Below are 12,960 nucleotides of genomic sequence, written 5' to 3'. Positions count from 1 at the left end.
CCATCTAATATGGGTGGGAGGGAGATGGCAGTGAAAGACTTGGAGTGAAGGACACCCCAAATCCATTGTTATCTTGACCCCTTGCAATCTCCTGCAAATGCAACATATATCACGTAGTGTCATGGCAGGGCCACTCATGTTCAAAGAATTCCTAAGTTCTGAATAGGTAACTTGTCTTTTGAACCCATACTTTATAAAGTATTACAAACTCAGATTGAACATAAACTCTCTTCATTGTACTATAAATGATTCAGAAATCAAAGAAGTATCTTAAGATGTTTGTTTTTGCTCTGTTTATATTAAGCCAACACAGAAGAGCTTCATGATGATGAACTTAAACAAATGCCACCCATGCAATGGCAGGAGCAAATATAATTTTTGGCACAGAAAGGTGCCAACAGTGAAATATATATAAGGACACCTTTAGTTCGTTTGGTGGTGACTTCCTTGTGCTGATCTCTTGCTGTGATCATCAACCTGCTTTTGGTGAGCCATTTCAAGTGACCTTCTGAAAATATTTTCTGTGGATCTTACCTCCTCATAAGGTAGAGCTGGCTGTCAAAAAAAATCTGTTGCAGTTATTAGGAGAATACATTTTCTGTCATCCACAGTGGAGATAATGAATGTTAAAGGTTCTAGCCTTCTTTTAATTACATTATATAGGAATTCTTATTTGACCAGTCTTATAGCACAGTCCTTACTCAGATGTAAGCTCCACTGAGTTTAGTGGAAATTACTCTCAGCTGAGTGTGTATAGGATTGCAACTTTAATGAAGTTTGCCAAAGTTTTTTATTTATTTAAACAATAAGAAGATGAAATACATGAATGCTAAAAATGACGTTTTGTGGATTTTCTTTCTGATATATAGGAAAATTATGAAGAGCTGAAGCACTAGAAAATTCAAAGCACTCTGTTACATTTGGCTGCAATCCTATCCACACTTATCTGGGGGTGAGCTCTACTGACTATAATGGGGCTTACTTATGAATGGGGCTTACTTATGAATAGACATGCATAGGATTGGGCTCTAATAAATTCAAATGATCTGGTCACAATTTTAACATATTGCCGTCAATTTGTTATGAAAATGACTTATGCAGTCAGTCCTTTGGGTGGCTGAAAATTTGGGTAAAGCAGTTGTCTGATACCTGGGTTTCATTTTCAGTTGCCAAAACATACAACTGATGAATAGAATTATATTGTACAGTATTTTTGTTTATGATAATTTATTGGATGCAATCCCACTCCTCCAGAAATCAATAGGAAGATTTCAGTTGACCTTATTGGAGCACACTGCAGCCTTGAATAGCAAATTGTAGCAACTGTTCAAGGGGGAAAAAGTGGCTACAATATGAGTTTAAAAATTTATACGTTTTGGCTTCCAAAGAGTGTATTTTATTTTTTAATTAAGTATTTTATTTATTTATTACAGATACAGGTAAGGAAAATGGGTTATACTTGGGGCTGGTACTACACAGGTTATACAAGAGGGTATTGGCCCTAGATTACAACATGCATTATTAAAAATACCACAACAACAGTCAAACGACTGAAAAAACACAATAATCATCAATACAAAAGCTATCATATTTATCAGTATAGAAATTTAGATTTATCTAAACACTCAGTATTGTTTAACTAAAATTATCTATCCAGTCATAAAAAGGCTTCCAATATTTTCTTACTCTACCTAAATCTGTCTTTCATTCTCTCTGTTAAAACTTCCATTTCTGCTATTTCATAAATTTTGTCTATTAAATTTTCTCTAGTTGGCACATCTGTAGATTTCCATTTTTGTGTAAACAATATTCTTGCTGCTGTAGCAATATGTACAATAAGGTATTTCTTACACTGGTCTTTAATTTCTGATGTCACATTTAGGAGGAATATTTCTGGTTTGAATGTAATACACAATTCAATATCTCTTGCAACAATTTATGTATCATTTTCCAATATTTCTTTGCTTTTTTACATGTGCACCATGTATGCTTTTGCTTTGCTTTTTTACATGTCCACCACGTATGATCAAAGGTTCCTTCAACTTTTTTACATTTCCAAGACTTATTTGATGACCCAGAATACATTTTTGCTAATTTCTCTGGAGTTAAATACCATCTATAAAACATTTTATATAAATTCTCTTTAAAAGACACTGCTTTAGTTATCTTATTGGAATAATTGGAATTTGGAATATTTATATTTATATTATATTTATATATTTATATTCCAAATTTGTTTCCAGTCATCCATCGATATATTATATCCAAAATTTTTTGCCTAGCGCACCATTGCATCTTTAACTGTCTCATCCTCCATTCTTATCTCAAGGAGGAAATTGTACATTTTTTTATATAATTCCCCTCAATCAAAAATATTTTATCAAAACTTACATCATAAAAACCTATTTTTGGTCTTCTCGTAATCTTGTTCTTATTTGCATTTCATTCCACCAGTCCAATTTTATTCCTTTCTCTTCTAACTCAGGCTTACTTAGGATCTCTCCTTTAATATTCAGCAGATCACTGTATGATTTATTTTGGTCTTTTTAAATCCAGTTCGGATTAGTTGCTATTTCAAGCGGTTTTAGCCATCTGGGTAATTTAGAGTATGTCTTGTATTTTATCTGTTCCCATATCCAAATTTAAAAAAGAGAGTATTTTAAAATTAAAATGTTGGCATCTAAAATAAATATGTTCCCATGTTGCAGATTAAAAAAAAAAATTCTCCCTTTTTTCAAATATTTTTCAATTATATGTCTCATTGAAACTTCTGAGTTTTTGGAGACCTACTTTGTAGCCCATTATTAAAAACCATTACTTGGAAGTAAATTACACATCTAATGATAATGATATCATCCCAAGGGATGGATAACTCAAGTTCTTTGAATGGGTTTGAGGGGCTGTTGAGCAGCTTCCAGTGCTGCTCCTGCTGAAACTGCTATTAGGAACTCAAACTAAATGCCAAGTGCTGAATGCTTTGGGTGCACTGGACAGCTCTGGCATGCATGGATATAAGAGGAGCCAATGAATTTGACCCAATTTTTGTGTGAATGCATGAAATTGTGACCCTTCTGACAAAGGAGTCCTGTATATGCATCACAGTGCACACAAAATGTTTGTAGTTATGTGCTTAGGGTACCTAGTGAATCTTTGGCCAACTTTGGAAAAGTTGCAAAAGGAGCTTATCTACAACAACTGTTTGGACAGGTTTTTTTCCCCCTCACACGTCCTTGTTTCCTGCTATCCCCATTGGCTTGTTGTTCTTTGTGGCCCCATTGTCTGTTTATAATGGTCTCCAGTTTGTGGCTGGGACTGACAAATGGGCCATGCCTATCCCAGGTCAGTAGTAGTATCAGTAGTATCACCTCATTTTAGGGAGCGGTAATCAGCCCCGGCCCGAGCCAAGGTGATACCTGAAGTGGTATCTAAATTCCATTCCCTCTTTCTTTCTCCATCTCCTCCACTGCTACATCTTCAGTTCTCCCAAGATCCTTTCTGCGCAGCCAATGAAGCCATGGAGGAAGACGAGGTGGAGGGGGGCAGCTATTGTAATGTAATTGTTGAGAGTGACTGGAAGCAGAATCTTGGTGGGCAACCTTACTCCATTGTCCACCTCTGCTGAGACATTCCTTGGCAGCATTGCTATAGGAGGAGGTAACACTTATCTTCTTGTTGTTTGCTCTACAAAGAAAATGAGTGGGAAAAAGATGGGCCAGTGGCCATATGGAACAGGAAGTGAGAGCTTGGGGGTCCAGGGCACACTGCTAGTTTTTCCCACCTCCATTCTATTGCTGCAAGTACAGGATTCAGACCATCTCATGGGTGAGCTGCACCTGGAAGTTATTTAGAGCACAATCTTATGAATGCCTACTCAGAAGTCAATTATGCTCAATCAGGTTTGCTCCCAAAGTGTGTACAGGATTACAGCTTTAGGGCCCAATCCAATCCGACCCTAGCGCTGACACTGAGCATCGTAAATGTGCCATAAAGCACATTTACAGCACTCTGGAAGAGGGAGTGCCAGAAGGAGGACACTACGGGAGGTAAGTTGCACTGTTGAACGGTGGTGTGAGTTTTCAGGGTAGAGGCATTCTGTGGTGAGGGGAGGAACTGGCCCAGGTAGTGGTGGGGAGGGCCAGCAGAGCCCTACTCCACCAAATCCTGTCCTCAATGTCAGGCTGAACAACATTAAGGTTCTCATGTCAAAATAGCCAGCACAGACTTGAGAAGCCCCACTGTGGGGTCTGGGGCTTCCCCTGAGGAGACCTCCAGTGGCCTTGGCAGGGCTGCTGGATATAGCAGTTGCCATTTTGGTGCTGCTGCACCCAGCAGCCCTGCCAAGGTTAGGATTGGGCTGTTAGTTGTTTTGTGAAAGATTGGAGACATAGGAGCAAGAAGGATCAAAAGCAGGGGAGGACATAGAAAAAGGTAATCAGAGAGAGGGAGGAAGAGAGAGAAATCGATATTTACAATAAAAAAAATATTTAAAGTGGACTTCATGTTGGAGGTTATTAGAGTGCCCAGGTGTGAAGTCATGTGAACAGGACTTCATTGTCATCATTCTATCCAATCTGAATGTTTAGAACAATTTTGCATTTTAAACTTGTATTGAGTAAAGCCATTGGTCCATCTAGCTCAGCTGTCTGTGTTTCTGGCAGAAGCCAGGGTTTGTGTCACCCAGTGCGAGAGCTCATTGTGTCACCCCATGATGGACCTTCTCCCATACCAGACCATACAGAATAAATTACAATACCATACATGCATCCTAAATGCAGTGGCATCACTACATTTTTTTTGTCACCCCCATTACCTTTATGTATTTATTTATTTTAATTTATAACAGCAAACCACTAAAAAAACAAAACACCAGTGGTCAACTTGATAGCACTCACACAACTGAATAAGAGTTCTCCTATTAGCTCTGATACATGGAAATGAGAGCTGACTCAGTTTTAAGCTTATTTCATTTTCATAGGGGAACTAAATTATCTTTTTTACTTTTACCAGCAATGTCTCTCCTCACGGCACTCTTAGTCCTGGCTGCTGGCCTACATCTGTGCATTGGAAATGAGGTATGAGCTTTGTGAATGAAATCTGAGGTCCATTTGAAACATTAACTTCAACAGATGAGGATTCTCCTGCTGTACTGTCAGTGCAGTGTTCTTGGGTTACCTTTGCTTATAATTATAAAATACCTTTTCTTAAAAACAAGAATGAAAATCAGTTTGTCCTGTGCTGATAAGATTACTATAGTCAATATCAAGTCTTTAAAAAGATATAAAAGAGTATTTCTTAAAACCCACTGTTTCACTTTTTACTCTTGAATGCATCTAAGGGTACTATCCTGACCTGGGCTGGGCCAGTGCAAGTCCCTTGCGCTGGCCCAGGAGGGTCGCAAACATGCCATAAAGCACATATACAACTCCTCATGAGTTGGCTGGGCTGGCACAGGGATGTATACTGGCATGTGGAAGCTGAATCCAGCCTCTGCGCTGACATGAGAAGGGAGCCTTGCGTCAGTCAAGCTTGGCCAACAGAATGCTCTGGATTGGGTGGGGAGGAAGTGGGGAGGCAGTGGGAGGGAGGCGTTCCGGGGCGAGGGGAGGGCTGACGGAGGGTGGCCCTAGGGGCAGGCGGGCAGGGAGCGGGAGGCATGGCTAGGACCTGGCTCTTATTCTGGATCCTAACCCCCATTTCTGAGTAGCGTGGAGCGGCTTCAAGCTGTTCCACTCTCCTCAGACTTATGCCACCTCAGGAAGTGATGCAAGTCCAAGAGGACCCATTGGAGCTGCAGTGGCTTATCCGGGGATAAGGGGAAGAGTTTCCCCTTACCTCCAGCTGAGCCACTTTGGAGCCTAATCTTGCGCCGGATACAGCGCAGGCCTCCTGTCCTGCTGGTCCCAGTGTAAGTTAGGATTGTGCTGTAACAGTACTACCCAATGCATTTCTATCCAGAAGTAAATGTGTATTTACTAAGTGTAGGCTTTTGGACCTTGCTGAAACTTGCTACCCCCATGCACTGAAATTGTGACCTTGTGCAAGTGGTGATGAAGTTGGTGAGCTTTAGAGCTAGCTAAATTGGCTAGTGTTTCGAGTGGCAGAGCTCATGGCAGGTATAGGATGACCCTGTGTGACCAAGGGCCTGTTTCTATCCAACTTTCCAAGCGCTGATGCAGCCACAACATAGCCTTGAGGTAAGCGAACGAACATTCCCTCCCTCAGAGAGGCCTCTGTGACTGCCCCCCATCTCAGGATGTGGTGCTTGGCATGGCTGCATCAGCACTGGAAAGTGGGATAGGATTGGGCCCCAAGTATGTTTTTGAAGAATGCCCATTGTTCTTACCAGAGCTCTCTCATCTTGTCCCTCTTCTTGCTTGGATTGCACAGAAGCCCACAAAGTGCTACTTGAGCTGAGATCACCATCTTCCCTACAAAATTAGGTCTAGATCAATGTCAGTTGCTGGACAACCTGAGACAAAGCTCTGCACCAGGCCTCCAGTAGCACCAACCATCCACCACTTGATAGCATGCTGGATGTCACTAGTGCTGAGAGCTCAAGGGACAACTAGTTAAGCGGGACCTCTAATGGATGTGGGCCCTCCATCAGGGGCAAACCTGGCTGGCACTTGATGCCACCCTAGCTCTGAAATCAGATTCCAACACAACATGACAGTGTTTTACTTTGTTGTAGGGTTGTTCCTTAAAAAAAAATCCTTTTAAGTTCATTTTCTTTTAAACTTTTTAGGGTTCTTATTCAGAAACTCCTCAAATGTATAGAACAGATATAAGTAACCTTATAGATCAGGGGTTTTCAGACAGACATAGCCTGGAATGCTGGGAGCTAATGCACTCTTTAATGCACTCATGTTTCATTGTTGTCAGAAGGAGAAAAATATTTTTTGTTGCTTTCATTACAGAAAGAAGATGCCTTTTATGCCACATTATCAACCGATTTGCAAGAAGTACAGAATGAAATTATTAACAAGCACAATGAGCTAAGGAGAGTGCCTCATGCCTCCAACATGCTGAAGATGGTAAGAATTTTGTTAGCTTTATCTGATCTTGGTTGATTTAAAATATCTCTATCCCAACTCAAAGCAGTTAACAGCAAGTGAAAATAAAGCTAGAATAGTAACATGTAAAGGCTGCAAATAAACAATATTATGTAGCAGCAAATAAAATACAGTAACATACAACAGCACCTAGATAGCAGAAGTGGAGGTAATAGCATATAAGTACAGTATCAGCAGCCAAAAACTTCCACTTACAGCACAATCCCATGCATATTTACTGAAAAGTAGGCCCCATTGTGTTCAGTGGGGCTTGTTCTCATGAACATGTGCATAAGACTGCAGCTATCCCCTACTAGCCTACTGTTCTGTCACAGCTCCTCCCCACTGGGCCTTGTGCCCACTTAAGGCTGATTAGTTTCCCTTGTTAAACTCACAAGTGCAGCAAACAAAAGTCAGAGTCCAGTCCCAGTCCACAGACTCCAAGTAAGTCAGTCCAATCAGTTAGAGTTGCCAAATCACAGTCCAGAGCCAATAAGCCAAGTCACAGTCCAAGGTCAGATTCCAGGTAGTCAGTAAAGTCAGTCTCCTCTCCAACCTGCACTCCTTCTACAACCCACACCCACTAGTTCCTCCAGGTACTGTTTATATGCTCCCAGGTTCACTTTAGCCTCTAGTGGCTGCAGCTGTGCAGCACACCTCCAGCTACCACCTGGGCTTTAACTCTGCAGTTACTTAGAGCAAGGGGCACTGTGGACACCACACTCTACCTCCTCACCAGATCTTCTGCTATTCCACTACACCTACATAATGCAGTATGGTGGGGGCAGTGATCAGACAGCCTGGGGGAGGTAAGTAAAAAATTATTTTCACTTACTTTCACTCACTTACTAAAAATACTTTTCACTTACCTCCCTGTAAGCTGTCTGGCCGCTGATGGTTCTCCTCAGACTTACACCAACTATTTTGCTAGACCAGTGGTCCTCAGACATTTAGCACTGGGATCCACTTTTTAGAATGATACTCTGTCAGGACCCACTGGAAGTTATGTCATGGCTGGAAGTGGCATCATCAAGCAGGAACATTTTTAACAATCCTAGGCTGCAATCCTACCCACACTTACCCAGGAGCAAGTCCCATTTACTATCATTGTTAAAAGAATATACATAGTAGCTTGTTCAAAGTACGGGTCTGTGACATTTCCCCAAATGCAGTTACATACCATGGTAGCATCAAGTCTAATATATTAAAAATAAAATATTGAAATGAATGGGGACCCACCTGAAATTGGCTCACGACCCACCTAGTGGGTCCTGACTCACAGTTTGAGATAACACTGAGCTAGACTATTTCTGGAGAGCCTCAGGGGGCATCAGGCCAACTGAAAGGGGTAGGATCCCGGCTTGTGAGAGCGCTGCTGAGATCCACTCCACCCCTTGAACAACCCTTGTCTGCCCCACTCCCTGCTTCGATCCTTCCCAAACTGCCACCTTATCTGCTCTGGCAGTGCGCTCAGGAGCTGCTGTCTCATGTGCAGAACTTGTGAGATCATGAACGGATCATTAGAGAATAAAAAACAGCAAAGCAGTAAGCAGATTTTTTATTTCATTTTACCTATTTTATAATAATATTTAAAATATTATATTTCATTTTATTTTACAGTAAGCAAAGCAGAAAAACGGCAGAGAGATATTTAAGGAAGCCTGACTTTAAAACCAGGTTTTAAGCTAACAAAGTTAGGGATTGGGACAGGTGGGCTTTCCTTGGGGAGTAAATTCTACAGAGTTCCAAGAAGGCCTTACTTCTTGTTCTCCCTATACCTCAATGGGATCTAAAGAGACATATAATAACATTAAAGTCTCACATAACTTTGAAAAACACATTTTGTTTCTTGTGTTCTTTATTACATTTTGAGGATCTTCCAGAAGCCAGATAAAATTACGTCATGGGCCATATGCAGTTCATGGATTGGAGCTAATGACCACCCTTCGTTTAAACTGAATAAGCATTGCAGAATATTTTCATAGTTATTGTAATGTTTTGCATTCATGCTTGTATCCAGCCACTATCAAGCTCCACATTTTTCATTTTTCCTTTCTAGGAATGGAACGAAACAGCTAAAATTAACAGTCAGAACTGGTGTAAAAAATGCAATTATTCCCACAGTCCTAGCACACGAAGAATAATTGAAAGTAAGTTTTAAATGGGAGGAATCTCTATGTTCCGTATAAATCTTCATCTTTATTTTGGTGCCCTGAGCTCATGGTGTCCCAATCCCATGGTCTTTAATGAGCCCCTTCTCTAACAAACCTTCCATGTGTGCACTAGCATTTCCTAAACCATCCATTATTCCCTAATTCTTCAAAGAAAATAAATATGCACCTGAGCTTCTGGGCCAGGGCAGCAGGATTTGCACATGGTTGGTTGGTTTTTGGCAACCTTCAGTCTCGGAAGACTATGGTATCGCGCTCTGGATGGTGGTTCTGGCACAGCATCTAGTGTGGCTGAAAAGGCCGATTCGGGAGTGACAATCCCTTCCACACTGGGAGCAAGTGCAGTCTGTCCCTGGTCTGTCTCCCTGGCTATGGGCCTTCCTTCTTTGCCTCTTAGCCTCAGACTGTTGGCCAAGTGTCTCTTCAAACTGGGAAAGGCCATGCTGCACAGCCTGCCTCCAAGCGGGCTGCTCAGAGGCCAGGGTTTCCCACCTGATAAAATGTGTATTGTTTAAAAGAAACTGCCACATGCCTAAGTACAGGACCGCCCTCATTAACTGCAGGGGTTCCATTCCAGAACTCCCCATGGATAAAGAAACCCACGGATAATGAAATCTGTGGGCTTCAGGGCCCTGTAATCCTCCGAATTACACAGCTCCCCTAACCTCTAGAGGGTGTTCTGCACGGCCTCCCCGGCTCTGGGAGGCCTTAGAAAGTGATGTTCTAAGGCAGTGGTGTCAAACATAAGGTCCATGGGCCGAATGTGGCTCTGGAAGCAATTTATCCCCCCTCCATTATAATTGGATTCTCCCAGCATGATAATTTGGCTCTCTCATATCTTCAAAATATGAATAAGATTTGCACATTTTCCCTTCTATACTTTAAAGCGAATGAGTTTCTATGTGAGAACAAAGTGCTTATTTCTGGCCATCATCCATTTAATGATGTCACTTCCTGCTTAATGATGTCACTTCCAGCCCTCAGTAGGCAGCATGAATGCTAACTTCAGCCCTCCGTATGAAACGAGTTTGACATCCCTGTTCTAAGGCCTTAAAAGGCTTTGGAAGGTCCAGGTGGGTCCGACCCCTTGGGTTCAGGGACCTTCGCATACTGGAATCCACGGATCCCAAATCCATGGATAATGCGGGCCCACCTGTATGTGCTTCAGTTACTTTCCAGCACTTGAAAGGTATGCTTTCCGAGCACCTGAAAGGTATAAGTCTGCACAGTCCTGAAGAGTGTGCAGGCTGGTGCAGTGCATGTGTTTGCCATCACAAAAGTGCTGTAAAACACTTTGTGACAGCATAGCAGTTGGGCAGGCTGGTGCAAAGGGTTGCACTGGCCTGATTGCACCAGCACAGGGAGTAACATGCACTGCAGAAGGTAAGTTCTGTGCTGCGCAGCGTGGAGGTGGGACAGGATGGGGGGAGGGAGTGTAATGGGTGGGGGAGGGTGGCATCAGGGGTCAGGTGGGTGGATCAGGTCCAGAAGGGGAGGCATCTATAAGCACCAAATCCTATCCCCCATACTGGGCCTGATCCATCAACACAGGGCAATGTGGACTTGCACCAACTATAGAGCTTGATCAGGTCTGAGTTACCTCATTGCCAGATGCTGGAGTTTACCCCTGGGGAAGGGGATGAATGCCCTCTGACCTCACAGAGACCTCCAACCTACAAAATTCCAGCACTGGCCCTGCTGCACTGCTGTGGGCGGATTTCTGTTGGGTTGGGTTTATTTATTAATAAATGATACCTGATCATGCTGGACAACTTTTTGCATCTCTAACTCCTCAAATGTGAATGGTCTAAGATGCTTTTGATTATGTCTTACAGAAATGATTCTCTCTCATTTTCAGATGGCATGCAATGCGGTGAAAATCTTCTTTATTCAAGTGTCCCTTTATCATGGTCAGATGTCATCCAAGCATGGTATGATGAGTATAATGACTTCATATTCGGAGAGGGTCCAAAATATCCAGGGGCAAAAGTCGGACATTATACTGCGGTATGTACAATGGTTAGAATACAGCAGGCTACATTTTCCCAAGCAATCTCTAATTGTGTCCTTTTTCAGGTACATATATTTGTGTTCAGTGAATGTGTGGAATTTCTAGCATCTGGCCACCACATGCCAGCTGAACTTTGAAATATAGCCTATGCAAATGTAAGCTCATAGGTTGTAGAATTTGGACCCTGGATTTTTCATAATTCCAGACTGCATGGAGAGAGCTTCTGCATGTACATAGACTGAGTACATAGGTTCTGTTGAATGTGCAGATATAGGGAGTAGGGTCAATGGATGCAATCCCATTGTCTTCCCAATCCACGCTTTCACTGAATGTGAATTCTGACTTCTGAACAGGCCTCATGTGTCGTCAGTATTGTGGTGGAAATATGTACCAGGATACAACATTTGCACATGCCAAACCAAACTTGGGGACCAAAAAATATTTTCTGTATCAAAATCTAAAAGGGTCATGATTGCACGTGGGCTGCCCATATCGGGAATTGTGCTGAATACGGTCACATAATGTTTCAAGAAGGAAACCGTAATACTCAAAGCAGACTCAGGTTCTTCTATAAATAAAGTTGTATCCAAACTCTGCTGTCCAACTTGCACTATCTAGTGTTCATGCAAGAAAGCGATTTCCCGCTTTTCTCTACAGCCCATCATAACCCCCAAATTTGTTCTGAGGGTTGGGGAATCCAACCTGGAGCACTGGCGTAGCTAATGATCGTGTAGCCTGGCGCCAAGCTCAAAATGATGCTCCTGGATGTGATGTCACAACTGGAAATGTTGTTACACCCGAGCTTTTAAAAAAGTGAAAATTGGGGGAAAAAACCTGCCTCCTCCCCCTAGAAGCTCACCACCCACTTGCTCTGCTGCCACCCCCTACTCAGTGGCATAGCTAAGGCATCTATCTGCTACCTGGGATCAAATAAGATTTTGTAGCCCCCCCCCACGATAAAATCAAATTTAATTAAATAAATAAAAAGTGTGCCCCTTATTGGTTAGAGACACTGTGCTGGGGTGAAGAGGGACAGTGAAGAGGGACAGTTAATATCCTCATATATTTAGCAGGGGAAAAAATAAGAGGAGCACCACTTGCAAAAGTGCCTCTTTACTCAGCACGATAACTATTATGATACTTGGAAATGAGACTTGACTCATATTAACAACTTAATGGTTCCATGCTGTTTCATGATAATATCTCATTGGCTCTCAGAACAATTAGGGCATAATCCTAACCAGGTCTATTTATTTATTTATTTATACAGGTATTTATATACCGCCTTTCTTTGGTCATCAGATTTCTCTTCAGACTTTAGTCCAAGGCGGTTTTCATAGGCAGGCTGTTCTAAACCTTACAATGGAATAGTTCTAGTCTTTCATAGAACTCCTCCTTCCAGCTGGATTCCTTCCCGGTCTGGCCCTTCGCCTCCCACGCTCCACTTGACGGCAACTCCTCTCTGCCACCGAGGGTCAGCTCATCAGTATTTCAGCATGTCCTCAGTTCTTGGGTACTTCCAGTTGTTTCGAACTGGCAGCCTCAGATCTTCAGGCATACAAGGCGGCAGCTCTACTAACTGAGCCAGACCTCCTGCCCCTTCTCCTACTTAGAATTAAGTCCTATTTTGTTTAATGGGCTTAGTCTCAGGAAAGTGTGGTTAGGACTGCAGCCTCACAGTCCAATCCTGAGCTGCCTGGGGCGCCAGGCTCGGCGGCACCGAGGA

General features: G+C 42.4%; 1 protein-coding gene across 1 annotated transcript in view; it reads left to right on the top strand.

Moving 5' to 3' along the window:
• Positions 1-5,009: 5,009 nt before the first annotated feature.
• LOC136645915 (cysteine-rich secretory protein 3-like) overlaps positions 5,010-12,960 on the top strand; it is a 75,305-nt gene continuing 67,354 nt past the window's right edge. The window contains exons 1-4 of the mRNA XM_066622373.1: positions 5,010-5,072; positions 6,918-7,034; positions 9,112-9,202; positions 11,082-11,230. Of these exons, the coding sequence (XP_066478470.1) occupies positions 5,010-5,072; positions 6,918-7,034; positions 9,112-9,202; positions 11,082-11,230 (420 nt within the window). The remainder of the gene's footprint in view (positions 5,073-6,917; positions 7,035-9,111; positions 9,203-11,081; positions 11,231-12,960) is intronic.

This window comes from Tiliqua scincoides, chromosome 1, assembly GCF_035046505.1.
Source record: "Tiliqua scincoides isolate rTilSci1 chromosome 1, rTilSci1.hap2, whole genome shotgun sequence".
NCBI classification, from domain to species: domain Eukaryota; kingdom Metazoa; phylum Chordata; class Lepidosauria; order Squamata; family Scincidae; genus Tiliqua; species Tiliqua scincoides.
The sequence above is the reverse complement of the archived record's forward strand: the minus strand, read 5'-3'. Positions and strand labels throughout refer to the sequence as shown.